The sequence below is a fragment of the Apus apus genome, chromosome 1 (genome assembly GCF_020740795.1).
Source record: "Apus apus isolate bApuApu2 chromosome 1, bApuApu2.pri.cur, whole genome shotgun sequence".
In the NCBI taxonomy this organism is placed as follows: Eukaryota; Metazoa; Chordata; class Aves; order Apodiformes; family Apodidae; genus Apus; species Apus apus.
In genome coordinates, this window is record NC_067282.1 from 121,065,116 (window position 1) to 121,083,303 (window position 18,188).

Below are 18,188 nucleotides of genomic sequence, written 5' to 3' on the forward strand. Positions count from 1 at the left end.
AAGGTGTCTCAGATTATCCTTGGAAAGTGAAAGCTGGTGAACAAAATGTTGGTGGCAGTATATTGATAATACAGATAAATGTGTATTCAAGCAGAATGCATGAACCTAAGTAAAATAACTGCCATGTCTTACTGCAGTGAAGTAAAGAAAAAAAAACAACACATTTATATACTTAAGCAATAAAGTTACCTGTGAACATCTTTTACCCATACAGTTTTCTTGCCTACAGTAATATATCCACAACACCAATTACTGTCTCAACTCTTAAGAGAAAACTTCTAAGGTGCAGGAACCCATGGATTTTGTGTGAAATTATTGCACAAAAGGAAGTAAACCAACAAGCTCATCTATTACCTGAGTTATCAATTACTACTGGAAATCAATAAAACCATCAGTATCACAGAAAGGAGAAGCAAAACTATTTAAGTCTATATTAGAGACATCAAGTTTTATTAGACAGAGTAACAAGCCACTTGAAGCCCTAAGGCAGAAAAAAATCAGTATGAAGTACACACAGGAAAGAACAAGGATACAAAGCACTGTAAAAAAACATTTAGAAAGTCTTCTTCATAAATTGAATGCTTGGGTTTTCACTCCTACATATTCAGCAATTGCAAGAGCTCATCACCTGAGGAGGTAGCATCCTAGCCTTTCCTGCTGAGAGGTCTAGTGCAAGTTTGATGTCAAGTAGCACTTGATTTCAAACTTCTGCAGACACCTACTGCAAGCATTAACACCTTGCCAGACATTTGAACACTCAGCTTTTGCATATAAAGTGCATCTAAAAATTGAGGTATATTGCTGAAGCTGCATAGTGAACTTCATACAATGCCAGTTTTTTTTTTTAGTCCCAATGCTTGTCATTTCTCTTACCTTCATAATCATCTGTTATTGCACAGTTCATATTTTTAAAATTAGAAATACAGGATTAATATGCAACAGCAAACAGCATAAAGTCCTGAGTTTTTACATAAGCACAAACTGCTTACTGAGAGGAAAAATAATTACAGAGGTACTAAAATAGTTAAATAAAAGACTAGGTGTGAAACCCCTAACAAGCATGATCGAAACCAAGAATCTGTATTTCTAAAGCAGTCCAAGTTTAGAGAAGGACTTCGTTTTATATTTGTTTATTTTCAACGTAAGGCAAAACCTAATGAAACATATTCTCACAGACAAAACTGTTGAGGGGCCTACTTTTTGTATCTTTATCACTGCACAAGTGCCATGAGTGTTAAAGTGTTCAAATAACACACACCTCTTTCAAATCGTAAAGAATTTTGTGGCTACCCTTTTGGTAAAGGGGTTCGTAACTGATCATCAGCACACAACAACTGCACAGCCACTTCTAGAGCTCCAGTGTTAATGATGCATTGGTGTATATATAAAAATCATGTCAGATAGGATTGTCAGTACAGTAGCTTTGACACACAAAAAATACTTTAAATTGTTCCCTTTGTATATTTAACACCAACTATGAAAACAAGACAAACCAAGTTCAGGGTGATATAAAAGACTGAGAATTGGAGTTGCAAGAAGTGCAGAGTATCTTTACAGTTACAAGATAAAAAGCTTACCACAACATTACTATTGCAGCTACAGACATATTTCTCCTTTCTCATATGCAAAATAAGATTAAGTTGTTGGAATTTTCAATATTGCCAACTGCTACAGAATCTAAGCACCTCCAAGTAAATTATGTCTATACCATAATTCTCTAGAGACTTCAGCAAGGTCTGCCTGCTCTTTTTGTGAAAAGGCCTTGAAACCCTGATGGTGTTGAGAGCACTTTTCTTACTGAGTCTGTAAAAGAACCCATGTTTAAATTAACTGGACCTTCATGGGATCCAGGATGTTTAAACCAGGACACATTAAATGCAGACAAAGCCTTTCCAGCTTTTCACAGATTAAGAAGCTGACAATGAAATGCCGTTTGCTCCAGCCCCTTTACTATGACAGTGTAATGGAGGATTAATTTTTGTGTTAAGTTCTATTACATCTTTCACAAAATCATTGTTTCCTATAAAGTCTCCAGCAATGATGTTAATACATTCTTTTTTTGGTCCTGGATACTGCTGCTTTATCCAGATTTTCAAGCATGGAAGACTCTGGAGTGTCATTTTCTTCAATGATCCAAATGGGTGTACAAGAATATACCTTAAATTTTCAGTAAGGTTAATCCCCGCTACGAAGAATTTTTCTGAAACAAAAATCAGAAGGTGACACATTAAATATTCCTTTGAGGAGAACAGAATCCACTCAGCATTGCATTAGCTCCCAATCCCATTCCCCTGGGCATCATTAAAATACGAACTTCAGTCTTCCTGTATTGTTTTATAGCCCTAGAACTGCTTCAGCAGATTCCCCTTGTTGCAGCTGCATGCTGTAGTAAACAGTGACTGAACCAAGGTGGGCTGTTGAACCATTCCAGGTTAGCTAAACTTATCTAATTACTCATTGCAGACTAAAGCTTCTCTATTAATTATCCTCCTTTGTAAATCACATTAGTTTCTGGAAGGGTTGCTTCCAAAGCTTAGCCTTCCCCTGTGACAGAAGGGAAGACAGGGTGCACCTACACGAGCCTTATCCTTCGGCTGGGAAGCTTGAGGAGCAGTTCTCCCCGTGGTCACCCCATGCGTGCACATCACAGCTGCATCAGAGGTGAGGAACTGAATTTCTTTCAGCTTAGACTACACCAGCATGCTTCAGTGCTGCTGTTTCCTGATGCAACTACCTTTCTGGCAGGGGTTTCTTGTCACAAGACAGCTAGCAGAATGCACTTCCCTTATTGTCAGCAAGTGCGGGAGTGAGGAAGCAGCCTGTGAGATGGGCACAACAGCACCAGTGATCTGTACTTGTGCTGGGGGCTTCTTTCCCATGGGATCACACTAGTGAAGCAGCTGCTACAGTGGCAAAAGTATTTGCACCACCAAAGACAAACACTGCACTCTCCAAGGGGTGGGGAGAGAGCTCAGCAACATGGGTGCACCTCGTGCACACAACGCATGCCAAGCGGTTACACCCCGTAACGCTACAGTCGCCCAACTCCCTATTTGTTTTGCATCACTGTACGTGCCCCTTGTTTCTCCCCCCAGGTGATTCCCTGTGCCTACCTGGACGGCCCATCCTCTTCCTTCGCTCTAAATACTGGATAAGAGCACGAGTGGTGGTTTTGTTTCCCCACCAGTACGGGATGGCAGGCCACAGCTCACGGTGCTTCTCCACTTCCAGGTCCTCCTCGTAGGAAACAATCACCTGATGGCCGTGCTGCCACAGAGTCCTCAGCGTCGGCACCACCTGAGAGAAAGCATGTCCAGGCTGAAGCTGGCGACACAGCAGTGCTCCCAAAGGTCAGATATTGACCTGTGACATTGCCTTGGCAGAGAGGCACAGGTATAGCTCAGATAAAGCTTTCAAGCCTACAGCCCATTAAGTCGTTGGCTGGGCTACAAGCCGCAGAGGCAATAGGAGCCTGGGAACTTCAGCAGATTCCCCCTGTCCTCAAACAGTTCAACTATGGTAAAGTACATAACTCAAGGTCTTATACCTGTGTAACAAGAAACCATGCCCACGTCAGCCCTCATGCACATGCCACTGCTGAAAATTCGTAGAGAGAAGAAGACACAAGCTGTTAGGTGAAAGGAGCTGGAGAGGTGGGCAAAGCCCAGCTGCAGGAATGCAGGCACAGAGAAGCAGGAATAATTTTGGCAAATGCCCTACGTTGATCCAAATTTGTAGCTGTGAGGGAAAACTGAATTGCTTAAGACTTGGTAAGACTTCAAGAGATGTTCATTCTGATTTCTCAAAGTGTAAAGTGTCTGAAATGCCCAGACATTCTGAATTGAGAGAGGGGAAGACTTGAGTCAGAAACCTTCTCAGACAGACAGATGGTCTGGAACAGGTCTTTTAAATTTACATGTTTCAATATGAAATGACATTTTCCAATCCTCAAAAGTTACTACCAAACATAATTGAGGCCCTCTGGCTAGTTCTATTTGCAAAACCAACATACTTAACAGGCATTGTTTTTTTAAGAACGTTGTAGTTAGAAGTGGAGTCTGTTGCTTCTGAAAAGGAAACAGTAGCTTTTGTATATTCCAATTAACTTTTTAGTTAAATTAAAATAAAAGCTAAAGGCAGTGGAAAATGTTTTATGTGAATCTTTGAAGAGAGCTAAGGTTTGAATGAACATGGGAATCCCTCTTCATCCAAGAAACAGTCTGCAAGCCCTAATTAGGTCAGAAAACACTGCAAAATTAAAACACAAGCTACTCAAACTACAAAAACCTGTGGTTGACAAAAGCCTTTGCTTTACTTCAGCTGCCTTTCTAAAGCTGGAACCTCTTAAAAAGGGGAAAAAAAGAAAAGAAAAAAAAAAAGAGGTGTGGAATAAGAGCTAAAAAAAAAAAGTAACAGAAACATGTACATGAGCACAGGTGCTTGTTTTGCAAACAAAGCAGAAACAAAACTGTAGATGTCTAACAAAGGATTTGTCAACCCTAGTAATCCAAATCAAAGGAAGACACCTTGAATAGTTAAGGCAATCAAAATTTTAAACACAATGTAATGTTGTCACACTGCTGCCTGTGCCAGCACTACATACAGACCTCTACTTAACAGTTGTTTCATAAATACCTTGACATTTTCATACAATGACAGAGTTGCAGTCTTGAAAGACAGTATGTATCAGATTATCTCAGAGTAAGTGAGCAAGCCCTTGGTTATTTGATGCTAAATCTGCATCCATGGTCCTAAAAGACCCCACAGCTACCTAACCTGCAATGGGATCACTTGCAAAAATGGTGAGATCCATTTTGCTGGTCACAGACCACACAGAAATAAAGTCCTCCTGCTTGAGGGAAGTACTTGGCTTGTCTATTCTCCAGTGCCCTTCCTCTCTCCCCCTGGACACAACTCTGAAATGTTCTTTCTTCAGTCAGGTGATCTCAAACCATTCGTTCATCACCTTAATTCAATAAACTACCAGCAGCAGTTTGCCCCTTTTGCAATTAATAGCTTTTTAAGAGCTGGCCACACATCTCAAAGCAAATTAGGCCATTGTCTTCAGTATTGCTCTGCACATCCAGGACTTACACACTCAAGTTATTTGGGGAAACAATAAAATGGTGTCACTCAGGTCTTCAGTTATTCAGCTGAGGCCTGAATACTCAGAATCCCCTAGTTTTGCTGAGAATTGTTCTATTTTAACTCTGCTGTACAAAATGCTTTGAAATGGTAATACTCACCCTTTACTGACACACCAGCTTCAAAGGCTGAATTCGAATCGCAAACAGGGTCATCATTATCCTGTACCCCTCACATCTCCAGAGAAAACCCTCTGTTCCTGTGCATCTTTGAAATGTTAATTGTTTTAACTACTAAAAGCTCCCACACCTTGTAAAAAAAGAGGAAGCTAACAATTTCAACTTCTAATATTTAGCAATCAAGCAATTTATGATTTTTTCAATTAAAGCTTTTCTGAAGATTTGGGTGACTGAAACAGATGTGGCTGGTTGGAAGGTCAGCTCCAGCTCAAATCCAGGAAAGAAAGTCACTGCCACCAGAAATGCACTGAGAGCAGAGATGCTATTAAGAGGAACCACGACAGGATGGAGACATTGACTGACAGAAACCTCATGAAGCTCAACAAAGGCAAATCCAAAATCTTGTGCCTGAATGGGCTGACACTACAGACCAGGACAGATTGAATCATAGAATCATAGAATCCTAGGGGTTGGAAGGGACCTCAAAAGATCATCTAGTCCAACCCCCCTGCCAGAGCAGGGTCACCTAGAGTACATCACACAGGAACGTGTCCAGGTGGGTTTTGAATGTCTCCAGAGAAGGAGACTCCACAACCTCTCTGGGCAGCCTGTTCCAGTGCTCTGTCACTCTCACAGTAAAACATTTTTTTCTGATATTCACCTTAAACCTCCTATGCTCCAATTTGTATCCATTACTCCTTGTCCTATCACTGGTCATCACTGAAAAAAGCTTAACTCCATCAGTTAAGGCCAGCTTGTTAGAAAGCTGCTCTGCAGAGAAGGTCCCGGAGGTCCTAGTGGACATGAAGCTGAACATGAACCAGCAGTGTGCTCACGGGGCAAAGGTCAACTGCAAACTGGGCCATATGAGTGAAGGCACAGACAGCAGGTCAAGAGAAGTGGTTCTTCCCCACTGTCTGGCATTTGTAGGGCTGCATCTCAAGTGCTGTGCCCAGGGGGGCTTCCCCAGTGCAGTAAGTCACTGACATGCTGGAGTGAGTCCAGCAGCTTGCAACCAGAGCGAGCTGAGGCTGGAGCATGACACAGAAGGACAGGCTGTGAGAGAGCTGGGTCTGTTCAACATGGAGAAGAGAAGACTATGTACAGGTCTCACTGCTGCCTGCAAATACCTAGTGGGCAGAGGTAGAGAAGACTCCTCAGAGATGCACAGTGAAAGAATGAACGTCCTTAAAAAAGGAGGAAAAAAGGATCTCATACTTACGTTTCTGGGACACAGTTTACGCCGGAAAATCTCTTTTATACGGGCAATAAGATGACGATGAAGTTTCTTGGTTAATCCATCAAAATTCCTGCAGGCTAAGATAACAACTTCCTGAGGATGAGTTTCCAACCACCTTAACACTTCCCACAGAATATCCTACAAGAGAGAGTGATGGCAACTTAGAAAATCATCCATGCTACGCAGGGAAAAGGACATAAAACTGACAGAGGGTGGGGTAGGCAATCACAATAATGAAAATCAGCACAGGTTTCTGGAGAATGGGCATCTGACTTCCCACAAAGTAGTCCAGAGAGATGCACCCCAAGAAATGTACTTTCTGCAGCTCTGTGCTGGATGTGGTTCTAGAACACTACACTTAACAGCTTTGTATTTTGGTAATATCCATGAATCTCCTACAGCCAAGCAGCAGGTTAGCAGTGAACCCATCTCCCCAAGGTTATTTAAGGACAAACAACATACTAGTTACAAACTCAGAAACAGGGAAAAATTCTGTGCTTGCTTAAACATGACAGGACCCATTTTCCCCACTTCTTATGGGCAAATGATAACTTCTTCAAGACCACCTGTAATTAGCAGGGTAGTCAGGCACTACATCTAACTGTTTACACAAGCATGCCAGTCACCATGAAATCTCAACACATGAAGGGTTCAGGCTCATGAGCTTGAAACTGAAGCTTAGCCAGTTAGTCTACAAGTGAAGAGCTGTATTAGCTGGCTTTGCCTGGCTGTACAGGTCCCAGCAAATGGAAAGATGTCCTCTACAGTGACAGAGCACATGCAAAGAGCAACTCATAGTAGTGATTGTATTAGGCTTTTAATACCTTCTTCTCTCTAATAACTTCTCTCCTTACTGAGGAAACAGGATTGCCCTGTGTAGAATCTTGGGACAACATAAAATAACCCTCAGAAACATCAGGGAGGGTGCAGGCAGTGGAGACCAAGGCACAGTAACTCCACTTGGGGAACTGATTGATGCTCCAGCCTCACTTGCAGCTGCTGAACTCAACTTCCAGCCCCGCTGGCTTTCTCTAGTTTGAAGTCCTCATGTTACAAAACCAAATAACTTACTCAGAAAACCTTGGGCCAGCATTTTCAGATTCTGATGACTCCCAAAGAAAAGAAAAAGCACTGTTTTTATAGCTATGCCAGAGGTAAGGACAATACCTGTACAGTAACTGTTGTGTAAACCATATGCACAAAGTACAAGTTCATAGATCGATCGTTAGCCTTGTGGGCAACCCTGAAATCCAGATACCTAACTCCAGCCTCAAGTTGCTCTGTCACAGTCAGTACCTGAAAGGTGAAACAGAAGACAACAGTCCTGAGAGCTTGGAAGGGATGCAATTCTTTAGTTTACAAAGCTGAAAAAAGGTGTACAACATTAGCCCTGTGACAGTTTTCTCAGCTCTTTCATCTTTAAAACGGCACCGTACGGCACCGAGTTGCAACTCTGAAGTATTTTACCCTCTGACAAAAGGGATTCCAATTTCCCTGCAGCCTACACTGCAGGTACAGATTACATTAGTTTCAGACCTCTGCCCTTGTTGTGTTCTGAACGTTACAGATTCATTAACCTGTGCATAAATACACAATCGCTCTTCACAAGACTGTTCCTATGATCAAAAATTGCAGGATCAGCACCTTAGAAATGCTGTATTTATTTTATTAGATCAAAGACTTTACATCATGGTTTTCTCTGTGGAGCTTCACTCATCTTCAACAGAAGAAGAAACAAAAATAGAAAAAAGTCCTGACTATTATTCTTTTTCAAGATAAAGTCTCTTTAAAAGTTTGAATTAACCTGTAGAAGTCCTACAAAACAGAGGTCCTCCTTGTTTCCACTTCCCTCAGATCTCTTCTACTGGATTTGCAGGCTGAAAGGAACAGGTGATAAAGCTGAGTTTCTGGGGCTAAAAGTCCCAAATGATATTTCTTTTATCTGTATCAAGGCTCTCTTTGCATAAGAAAATAGAATCAGTTGAATTAAATACGTATAAACACTAATTTGTGTCAGTCCAACCTGCTATGGACAACACTTTTAGGTTTCAGAAAGCATATACTGTACTGATTTAAGTCAGAAACAACAGTTAAATCAACACGAGGTGTTGTGCCTGAATGACCACATTCATAGCTTCAGTGCTGAGGCAGAGCTTCAGACACAGGGCAGGATGCTCACCCTGCCTTGCTGCAACCATCTAACTTTCCATCCTTAGGATGGGAATATAACCCCCCCAGGCTGTAGGTCGTATATAACCTTTGTGGCCAGAAAGAGCACCAGATGAAACAGGTGCTCTGAATTGTCCTTTGCATGAATTAATTTCTTTCTGTTGACTACATGGGAAAACCAGGCAAATTAGACTCTCTAATTAGTCACTTGGGTTTGGGTACTGAATTAGACAGTGTGAACATTGCCCCTCCAGGGCAAAATTCAAAAGGAAGCCTTAGGGAGCAATACAGCTCAGTACTGTAATCTCACACCAGAGATCCAGGACATGACTGGAAGTTACACCTCTGAAGTCAGCTATTGTGCAGGAAATCATAGAATCCTAGAATTGTTTGGGTTGGAAGGGACCTTAAAGATCATCTAGTTCCAACTAGACAGGGACACCTCCCACTAGACCAAGCTGCTCAAAGCCCCATCCAATCTGGCCTTGAACACTTCCAGGGAAGGGGCATCCACAGCTTCCCTGGGCAACTCTATTCCAGTGTTTCACCACTCCCACAGTAAAGACTATTTGAAACATCTGGGCCTCTAGACTGACAACCATAACGCCAGGGTTCCAGCCACGCACCACCTCCTCGGCACTGGGCCATCCAGGAGCCTGTGCATCCTACCATTGGTATGGCTCCTTGATCACTGTCCTGGATACCAATGGGTGGAGTCACCTCCTTGTGAAGATAACCTGAACACCATAGAGCTAAGGAGGGGCAGGATTGCAGCAGTACCTTGTTCCCCACCAGCACTGGGCCACTTCCCACTCAGCATGCTGGGTTTGGACCAGAAAAGGACTAAATGATGTAAGGAGCTTGTCACCAATAGGGTCACTTCACTGTCCAGCAACCCACAGGTAGGAGGTATCTAAATCTTCCATTGGCTTAAGTCCCAAAGCAAAAAGCAGCTCAATGCAAGACACTGAGCTAAGCAAGAGCCTTCCCACATCAACTCATCACTGTCATTACATATTTGGTATCTGGTGGTGTCTAAGACTACCTACAGTTTGCTAGGGCTGCTCAACTGCAACAAACAGAGCCTAGGTGTAAGTATTCCCATTCATCAGTAATTCAGTTTTAACTCCCTAATAATGAACTATTCCTTCAAAAAAAACCAAAAAAAACCAAAAAAACAAAAAACAAAACAAAAAAAAACAAACAAACAAAAAAAAAAACACCCAAAAGTGAAAAGATTTTTGGTACCTCTTTGATGCCAGGCAAGTCTGTTCTTTGGAAAAATCTTCAAAAGCTCTAGCTTAAATTATGATCTCCAATTTTGTCCTTAACATACATTTGTGAGGAGCAAAGAGGTAACTACTAGCTTAATATTTAGACATTTTTAAAAATGAACTAAACCTTAAGCAAGAAATGACACCTTCATTCTCTTCATCTTTATAGGAAAAGAATTCCCTTCAACAAGATTTTTGTCTGTGCTGCTCGGTGAAATACTTACACAATATAGATGAGGAAAACAACTGACATCTCATACAATAGTGATGGTAAAAATGACAAGTATTACCTTCTGAACAAAGTGTAAGAGAAAAACCTCTTTTAATTAGAGAAATAATAAATGTAATTTATAACAACAACAAACATGTGAAAAAGAAGTTGAGTTTCTAGTACTAAGCAGACAGCTTTAAGCAGTAACTTTGTTAATGTAAAATCCCTACCCCACCTACATGCTTTCCCCCCCACCCAAAAAAAAATATATATTAAAAAAAAAAAGTAGCTGGTATGGGGCTATGTTTTGGATTTGTAGCCAAAACACTGTTGACAACAAGGGATTTTTCATCTATTGCTGAGCAGTACTTTCACAGCCTCAAGGCCTTTCCTGCTTCTCACACCACAGAATCACAGAATCACCAAGGCTGGAAAAGACCCTTAAGATCATCAGGTCCAGCCTATGACCTAACAGCACCACATCGACTAGACCACGGCACTAAGTGCCACATCCAGCCTTTCCTTGAACACATCCAGGGAAAGTGCCCCACCACTTCCCTGGGCAGTCCATTCCAATGTTTGATCACCTCTCCATGAGGAAGTGCTTCCTAATATCCAGCCTAAACGTCACCTGGAGCAGCTTCAGGCTGTGCCCTCTTAGTCTTGTCACTAGTTGCCTGGAAAAAGAGCCCAGCCCCCACCTGACTACAACCTCCCTTCAGGTAGTGGTAGAGAGTGATAAGGTGCCCCCTGAGTCTCCTCTTCTCTGGGCTAAACAACCCCAGCTCCCTCAGCCTGTCCCTATAAGACTTTCCCTCCTCCATGAGCGAGGAGGCTAGGGGTGCACAAGGAGCTGTGAGGGGACACAGCCAGGACAGCTGACCCTAAGTGACCAAAGGGATATCCCATGCCATATGACATCATGCTCAGCAATAACAGCTGGGGGAAGAAAAAGGAGAAAGGAGGAACATTCAGAGTGATGGCATTTCCCTTCCCAAGTCACAATTACATGTGATGGAGACCAGTTTTCCTGGGGACGGCAGTGAGTTAATTCCTTGTTCTGCTTTGCTTGCACATGCAGCTTTTGCTTTACCTATTACACTGTCTGTACCTCAACCCGTGAGTTTTCCTACTTTTACCCTTCCAATTCCCTCCCCCATCCCACCAGGGGAGAGCAAGAGAGTGGCTGTGCAGGATGAGCTGTTGGCTGGGGTTACACCACAACACCCAAGCACTGTATCTCACAAGAGCACAGATTTCTGGGCAGCAGGCTATTCTTCCACAGCACACAGGAGAGTATGACCACTCTCAGCTCTGCAGCACAAGCTTCAACTTTGCTCAGGCATGACAAGAAGCATAGACAACAGTTACCTGTGTTGTAGACCACTTCATAATAATGGGGTGCACAATACAGGGCATACATTTGCTTAAGAACTTCACCACCTTGGATTCATTGCTACTGACACCAGAACTTCTGTCCAAGCAGTAGGTCATAGTGTCATGACTCCCTGTAGAATACAACAAAAAAAAGTACAGAAAATGTCATTTCTTAACTACTCAAGCGCCACAATACAGGTGGTCATACTGTGTGCACATGCCTGACATCACCTCATTTCCAAATCACACACCTATCCTGCTTGACAGCATATGTAGTTATGGCAAATGGGCGGGCTCTTCTACAGAGGCTGCTCACTGAACATTAATAAGCCTAGTGTGGAATCCTTCTGAAGGGAAGGCATTGAGACCTTTCACTAAAGCAGTCCAGATCTAAACTACACATCATTGTGTTTTCCCTCAAACCACAATAAAATGGCCCATTTTGACTAGCATCTTCTACTGAAACAATTATCTTCATGTGAAAAACTACTTTTTTCAGGGAATAAATAGCTGAAGGCTGAACTTATCTAGAATTTGTCCTCCTTCCAGAGTATCCAAACGCAGGATTTCATACTCCAATCCCATAATCTCTGCACAGGAAGATAGGACTGCAAGCAGAAATTCACCTTCTTACACCTTTGATTGGACTGTTGTCGAACCTGAGTCAAACATTGACAACTCCTGACTTGGCATTTCAAGCGTTTATATCTTAAATATCTGTTGAAAATGCCCTTCTGAACTAAATACCTACATTCCCTACAAAAACAATATAAGAAGTGGGCACTTGAAGGTTTCTTGAGGTAAATCCAAGTCTAAGTTTACATGTGATAGATGGACAAGATCCACCTCTTGTGGACTTCAAAGACCACCAGACTATTTCCAGCACACAGAATTACACAGGGGCAGGCTTCAGCATTAGAACCAAGTAGAGCCTGCCCAAATATTAAAAGTCACAATGTCTTCAGGACAGGCAGCCAGTGATTTTGCTAGCTTTTTCAGTTCCATTATTGCTTCTGATTTTATAAAGCACCAATAAGAAAAGCTAACAACTCCGTGAAGAAACTTGCTGCAATTTTTACAGAGTATCTGCAAGGAATTTGCTTATCATTTTGGTTTTTATGTCTTCTGTCACACAAATTGCTCACTGGTGCTAGGAACTGCATTCTCGAATGGTCAGTCTTACTGGTGGCCAATGGCAATACTTCTGGTGGTCAAAGAAAAAGGACAAGATTGTATTTGAAATAAAGAAAGTCCCTTTAAATTGTCAATAACAGTTTAATGCCTCACTCGATTCTTTCACCATTTAAAACCTGGTTTCTGCTCATTCTCCTGCTTTAAACACCCAAACCGAGCTCATGGCAGATGGAAGATTGATAACGAGGTCATGCAATCAAAGAACTTTGTCTTAGAAGATGTAAGAGTCAAACCATTAAATACCCATGGACCAAATCCAAAGGTGAGGGAAGTGCACAGAGCTCCCGTGACAGGCGTTGCATCTACTGATGCAACTCAGCATAGGGATATTAACTCTTCATTTAGGAGCCTTCCTGTGATGTCAGTGAGTTACAGTAATGACAGGAAGATGGGTATATATCCATGACACAACAAGTGCAATGCAAAGGCAGTGAGCTAGCACCAAACTTTGCAATTTGAAGCAACATCTCTGCTGCAGCACTGAGCTGAACCTGGTGTAAACACAACACTCATTACTAAGACTTGCCTCCATCTCCTCGTCATGCTTTCAGAATGCACCTTCTCATGTTTCTTGCATGCCTTGTTGTCTCTCTATCTGAGATAAGTTTCCACCTCCAAACTGGGATTCCCCCAGTCACTGCTCCCTCTGAAAAACTGCAAGAGCTGTCTTGACCTGATTTTATTCTGCCCTGGGCTAGACCAATTTTCTAGATCAGTTGGACAGCCACCACAACCTTCCAAGCTAATAGCCTGAAACGCTCTGTAAAAGTCCTTCAGTGTTTGCTGAAATGGGCTTGTCTTCAACTTGTCTTCTTTTCTTCATGCCTGTTCTCCATGTAAGCGTATTCACAAGGTAAACAACGTCACCATTATGAAAAGAGCCAGGAAGTCAAAGGCATACATCTACAGGTTCTCACCTTTCTACAATGTCCAAGAAACACCACTGTGAAAGCCTCTTTAGAAACAACGTGGTTCCTTTTCCACCCAAAAAAACCCCACTGAGCTGATTTTTTGAAGGATTTAAAAAAAAAAAAAAAAGGAGGAAGAAAAAAAAAGGCAAAAAGAAAAAAAAAATCCTTTCCCCCCCCTCCCTCCTAAGAAACCTCAAACATTACAATCTAAAAGTATTTACATGCAAGCAGATGTCACACAAACCCTCCCCCAAGCCCTTCTCCCACACACGGACCCAAATAAAGAACACAGGCATCCTGAAATGGGACAAACAGGATGCTCCAATGCTTAAATGGCATGCTACCAAAACAGCAGAAAACAGGAGTTAATCTTTACCTGGAAGAGCTAAGTTATAGAGAGGAATATCCCAGAGCTTCTCTGGTAACTGTGACATCCATTGCCCACTTTCCTGGTACACCTGAATGGAGGTTTGCAAAATGCCTTCCATTAGTGCCTGGTCTAGGACTTCATAGGATGTTCTGGGAGGAAAAAAAAGAAAATTAAAAACAATAAATCTGTATATGCATAGACAGTGATTGAATTAATGCCATTGCGTCTGTGCAGAACAAATTTATACATGCCATAAATGTCAACCCCTTCTCTCAAATAGTTGCAGCAAAATGTCAAGAGCTTCTTGGCCACAACATGCACTGCTTTTTGATAACACTGTCTCCCAGCACAATGCCAAGGGAGAGCTCCAGCTTCAAGCATGTGTATTGACCTGCTGAAAGCAAAAATAGAGCCAAGACAAATATGTGCAGCTCCACTGGTATGGAGAAATGCCTATCTACATCAGCTATTGCAACATCACGAGGAGTAACCTACCTACAGTGTGAAACAAGATCTGTTCCCTGACCCTAGGCAGCTCTGGGAGCACAGCAGCAGGACTGATGGTAGGGCCAGGACTGGGCACAAAAGTATGTATTTGTGCTGGTTTTATGATCTGCCAAACTTCCTCACTGGCTCCTTATGCCTTTTGTTGCATCTTGACACATTTGTTCATGAGATTGCTTCTCCACAAAGTATTCTTCGGGTTGCCTTTGGGAGGTGGTTGGTTTTTCTGGATTTACAAGTAAGACATGCTGTTTATATGAAGAACGTGTGCAATTGCATAGGGTCATCTGAAAGACAACTTTAGGAATTGCATTCCTAGGTTTTATACCCATACCACACGTAACAGATACAACTTGCTTTTATATCTGCCAAGGCACGTAACATTACTCCTCCAGCCTACCTTGCTGTACCCTTTGGTGTGGCTTTGAACTGGTGCCTCTGTGTACAGCCACCCCAATTAAGACAGGAATGGGACTGTGCCAACAGAGGGAAATGCCCAGCTATCCCAGCACGGTGACACAGGCTGCACGTGTCCTGTGTGTAACATGGGATTTCCTCCTGGTGAAGAGCAGCTACCTCAGAGGTTATCCATACACATGAGGCCATTGCACAAGCAGAAAAAAAGTGGTTAAACCCTCTCTGGCTCCCTTTGTCTCCTTATTAAAAAAAACAACAACAACAAAAAAAAAACAAAACAAAAACAAAAACACACACACACAAAAAAAACCACACAACCAGATATTTGATGGACCTAGTTCAAAGCCCAGCAGAAAAATTCCCATGTGTTTATTTAGAAAAAAAAAAAAAAAAAAAAAAAAAGCAGATCTTTCCATCCTGCATAATCAAATGGTCTCAACATGCCCCATCTGGTATTCGTAGTCTTGGAAGGAAGTTCAGACTTCAGGCAAATGAACTCAGCCATCCTCTGGCTCTGCAATTTAACATGCTGAGCTTCTGTCTCCTGCAGATCCCTTGCTCTGACAACAGTGAAGGTATGTAGTTAATCTTGTCCCCTTCTATGTTTTGAGCACCCTCAGACTGCACACCACTACTCACCCAGTGCATCCCTACTCTAGTCTACATACCACGTAGCATCAGCATGGACAGGGGCTGCAGTAACTTAAAACAACATTGCTATGTAGTAGTTGCAAAAGACTGGGTAGTCCCTCTCCTTCCCCAGCCTTGAAGCTGACAGGAGCTGTGCAGATGCACTGCTCTAGCATGTGGCAGAGCTTACATGGGTCCTGTACATGGATTAGAAACCTAACCATAAGCACTGCTTTTTCTCTTTTCTTTGGGGTCAGCAGCTTCCTTTCCAGAGCCTTTGGGGCTACCTCATTCTTGTGTTCCTCAAAGCCTCCCACACCCCCCCAGAGCAGACAGTAAGGACCTGTAAGTCCCACAGACCAGCTGCACCTCAGCCCAGCACAAGCTCCTTTGCATGGACAAACACTCTCAGGACATGTCTGAGGATGCAGGTTTACCTGAAATGGGATAAACAGGATGCTCCAATGAGAGCCACCCTCTCATCCCACCACATGCTCTCACTGTCTCACCTGGGCTAATGTGGGCACAGTCCTATGGCTACAGAAAAAACCCTATTTTTCTGCCATGCTGGTTCCTTACACTACCAAGTCAGGAGGTCCTGGTGCTGGCCCACACCAAGAAACACAGAATCACAGAATGGTTCAGATTGGAAGGGACTTTAAAGATTATCTATTTCCAACCCCCCTGGATTGGATGGGACACCTTCCACTAGATTAGGCTGCTCCAAGCCCTATCCAACCCGGTCGTGAACACTTCCAGGGATGGGGACTCCACATCTTCCCTAGGCAATCTGTTCCCAGAGAAAGCCCCAGCAGAGGCACGAGGCCTTATGATTGGCTTTGCTGGGCTGTACACCAGACCCCTTGGCATTGCTCAGCTGAAGCCCACAGGCAGCAGGTTCTCAGGCAGGCTATAGCTGCCATGAGTGTCCCAATCTCTGTGGGACCAGGACACAGCAGAGCACCCTGCTGGGCTTGGGGAAAGCCAACAGAGAGCAGAAACAGCAAGACCAAGCCATGGTGCAGTCATGCAAACACAGACCCATGAGAGATTCAGACCTCATCCTCCACTTCTTCTTGCCACCTCCCTCCAGAGCACCCCGAGGCTGGGGATGGCAGCCACCACCATGGTGGTGCACAGCAGGAGCACCAGCACCATAGCCATCTGCTGATCAAGTCCTGTGCAGAAGTGACAGGACCAGCTTTTGGCCACATCCCCTGTTCAATGCAAAGCCCTAGATGCTCACACAGCCACTTCCAAGCTCAGCTGCTAATCTGTGTTTGAGATGTGTCATATCCTACAGGGAGAAACCAAGACTTGCTTGGGGGAGTAAAATTACAACCATTAACTACTGCCTCTTATGGCTAAACCCCAAACTTTGCAAAGGGTTAACTGTTTCTTTATTCTTCCCTTCCCAGCTAGGGGAGTCCACCCTTCACAGATGACCGTGATTCTTGCTCCCCTTCCTCTCACCAGCTTTCTACCCCAACCTCGGGCAGCCTGAGTGCCAGCAGCACTTTCCTCTCTGGAGACTCTACCGAGACACAAACAACAAATAAGCAATAATAAAACAGGCAAAGGTGCAACGACACTGGAGATCACCATCCTCTAAGCTGAGGAGACCGAGAGCATCAGGTGGGGGATCTCACCCAAAGCCTGCCCAGCACCCACAGCCCGGCCAGCCTGGAGCCCTGGGCCATGGCCAAGCACCACGCAGTTCCAGGCAGGGGAAATAATTAATCAATGTTTGATGGTGAGGTCATTAAAACATGGGCCGCAGCCAACCCAGAGGCTAACAAACATCACGGGGACCACAGGCAACGCTTGGACGAGAACTGCCCGAACCCTCACAGCTGCCAGACCCGATGCTACGAGAGGGGGGGCTCAGCACAGCGCCCCAACACCCCGCTGGCACCCCGGACCCTCCGGGAGCCGGGTTCCTCCCTCCTCCCTTATTTTTGTTCCTTGCTTTACTTACTCCGACGAAGGACTCGGCTTCCATCCCAGCTCCCGAGGGAGAGGCGCACACCCCGCTGCGGGCAGGACGCCCCGCACCGCCCGCCCCCGGGTCGGGGCTGCCCTGCCCTGCCCCGCCCTGCCCCGCAGCTGTGAGCAGGGCGAAGGAGGGGCGAGGGAGGTGAGGAGGAAGAAGAGGGGAGGAGGAAGAAGAGGGGAGGAGGAAGAAGCGGGGAGGTGGTTCTGGTGGAGTGGCGCTGCCTGAAGGGCGCAGGTGAGACGCGCAGTGGGCTGAAGAGGCACTGCCTGGGGAGGGACCTGCAGGCAGGGGACAGGCGGCGACGTGCACCAAAGTAAGAGCGTGTGGCCGGCCGTCCTTCAGCTGCATTTAGCACCACAGAATCATGGAATGGTTGGGGTTGGAAAGGACTCTAAAGATCATCTAGTCCCAGCCGCCCTGCCATGGGCAGGGGATACACCTCCCGCTAGACCGGGTTGCTCAGAGCCCCATCCAACCTGGCCTTGAGCACATCCACAGATGGGGCATCCACAACTTCCCTGGGCAACCTATTAATAATATAACAAACTCCCCTCTAAAAAGCAGCTTTATCTATATTCCATGAATTGCCTGTTTTGCCCACCAGTTTCTATTTCTTCAGTTTGCAGTGCTA

At 44.1% G+C, this 18,188-nt stretch overlaps 1 protein-coding gene across 1 annotated transcript; it reads right to left on the bottom strand.

Annotated features, from left to right (window-relative positions):
• Positions 1 to 421: 421 nt before the first annotated feature.
• On the bottom strand, positions 422 to 17,646 carry PLCXD1 (phosphatidylinositol specific phospholipase C X domain containing 1). The gene is made up of 7 exons (XM_051608454.1): positions 17,540 to 17,646; positions 14,017 to 14,159; positions 11,530 to 11,666; positions 7,672 to 7,800; positions 6,487 to 6,642; positions 3,114 to 3,297; positions 422 to 2,200 (listed from the first exon to the last, which is right to left on the bottom strand). Exons 2-7 carry the CDS (start codon positions 14,126 to 14,128, stop codon positions 1,908 to 1,910), a joined length of 1,011 nt encoding a protein of 336 aa, XP_051464414.1. The 5' UTR covers positions 14,129 to 14,159; positions 17,540 to 17,646; the 3' UTR covers positions 422 to 1,907.
• Between the last annotated feature and the right edge of the window lie 542 nt (positions 17,647 to 18,188).

Bases quoted from the DNA above. Each gene is read 5' to 3' on its own strand.
- PLCXD1 (XM_051608454.1), bottom strand. From the start codon at position 14,128: ATGGAAGGCATTTTGCAAACCTCCATTCAGGTGTACCAGGAAAGTGGG. The intron at 7,801-11,529 runs GTAACTGTTGTC...TTCACCTTTCAG, and splicing joins TGAAGTGGTCTACAACACAG to GTACTGACTGTGACAGAGCA. The intron at 6,643-7,671 runs GTATTGTCCTTA...TCTCTCTTGTAG, and splicing joins ACACAACAGTTACTGTACAG to GATATTCTGTGGGAAGTGTT.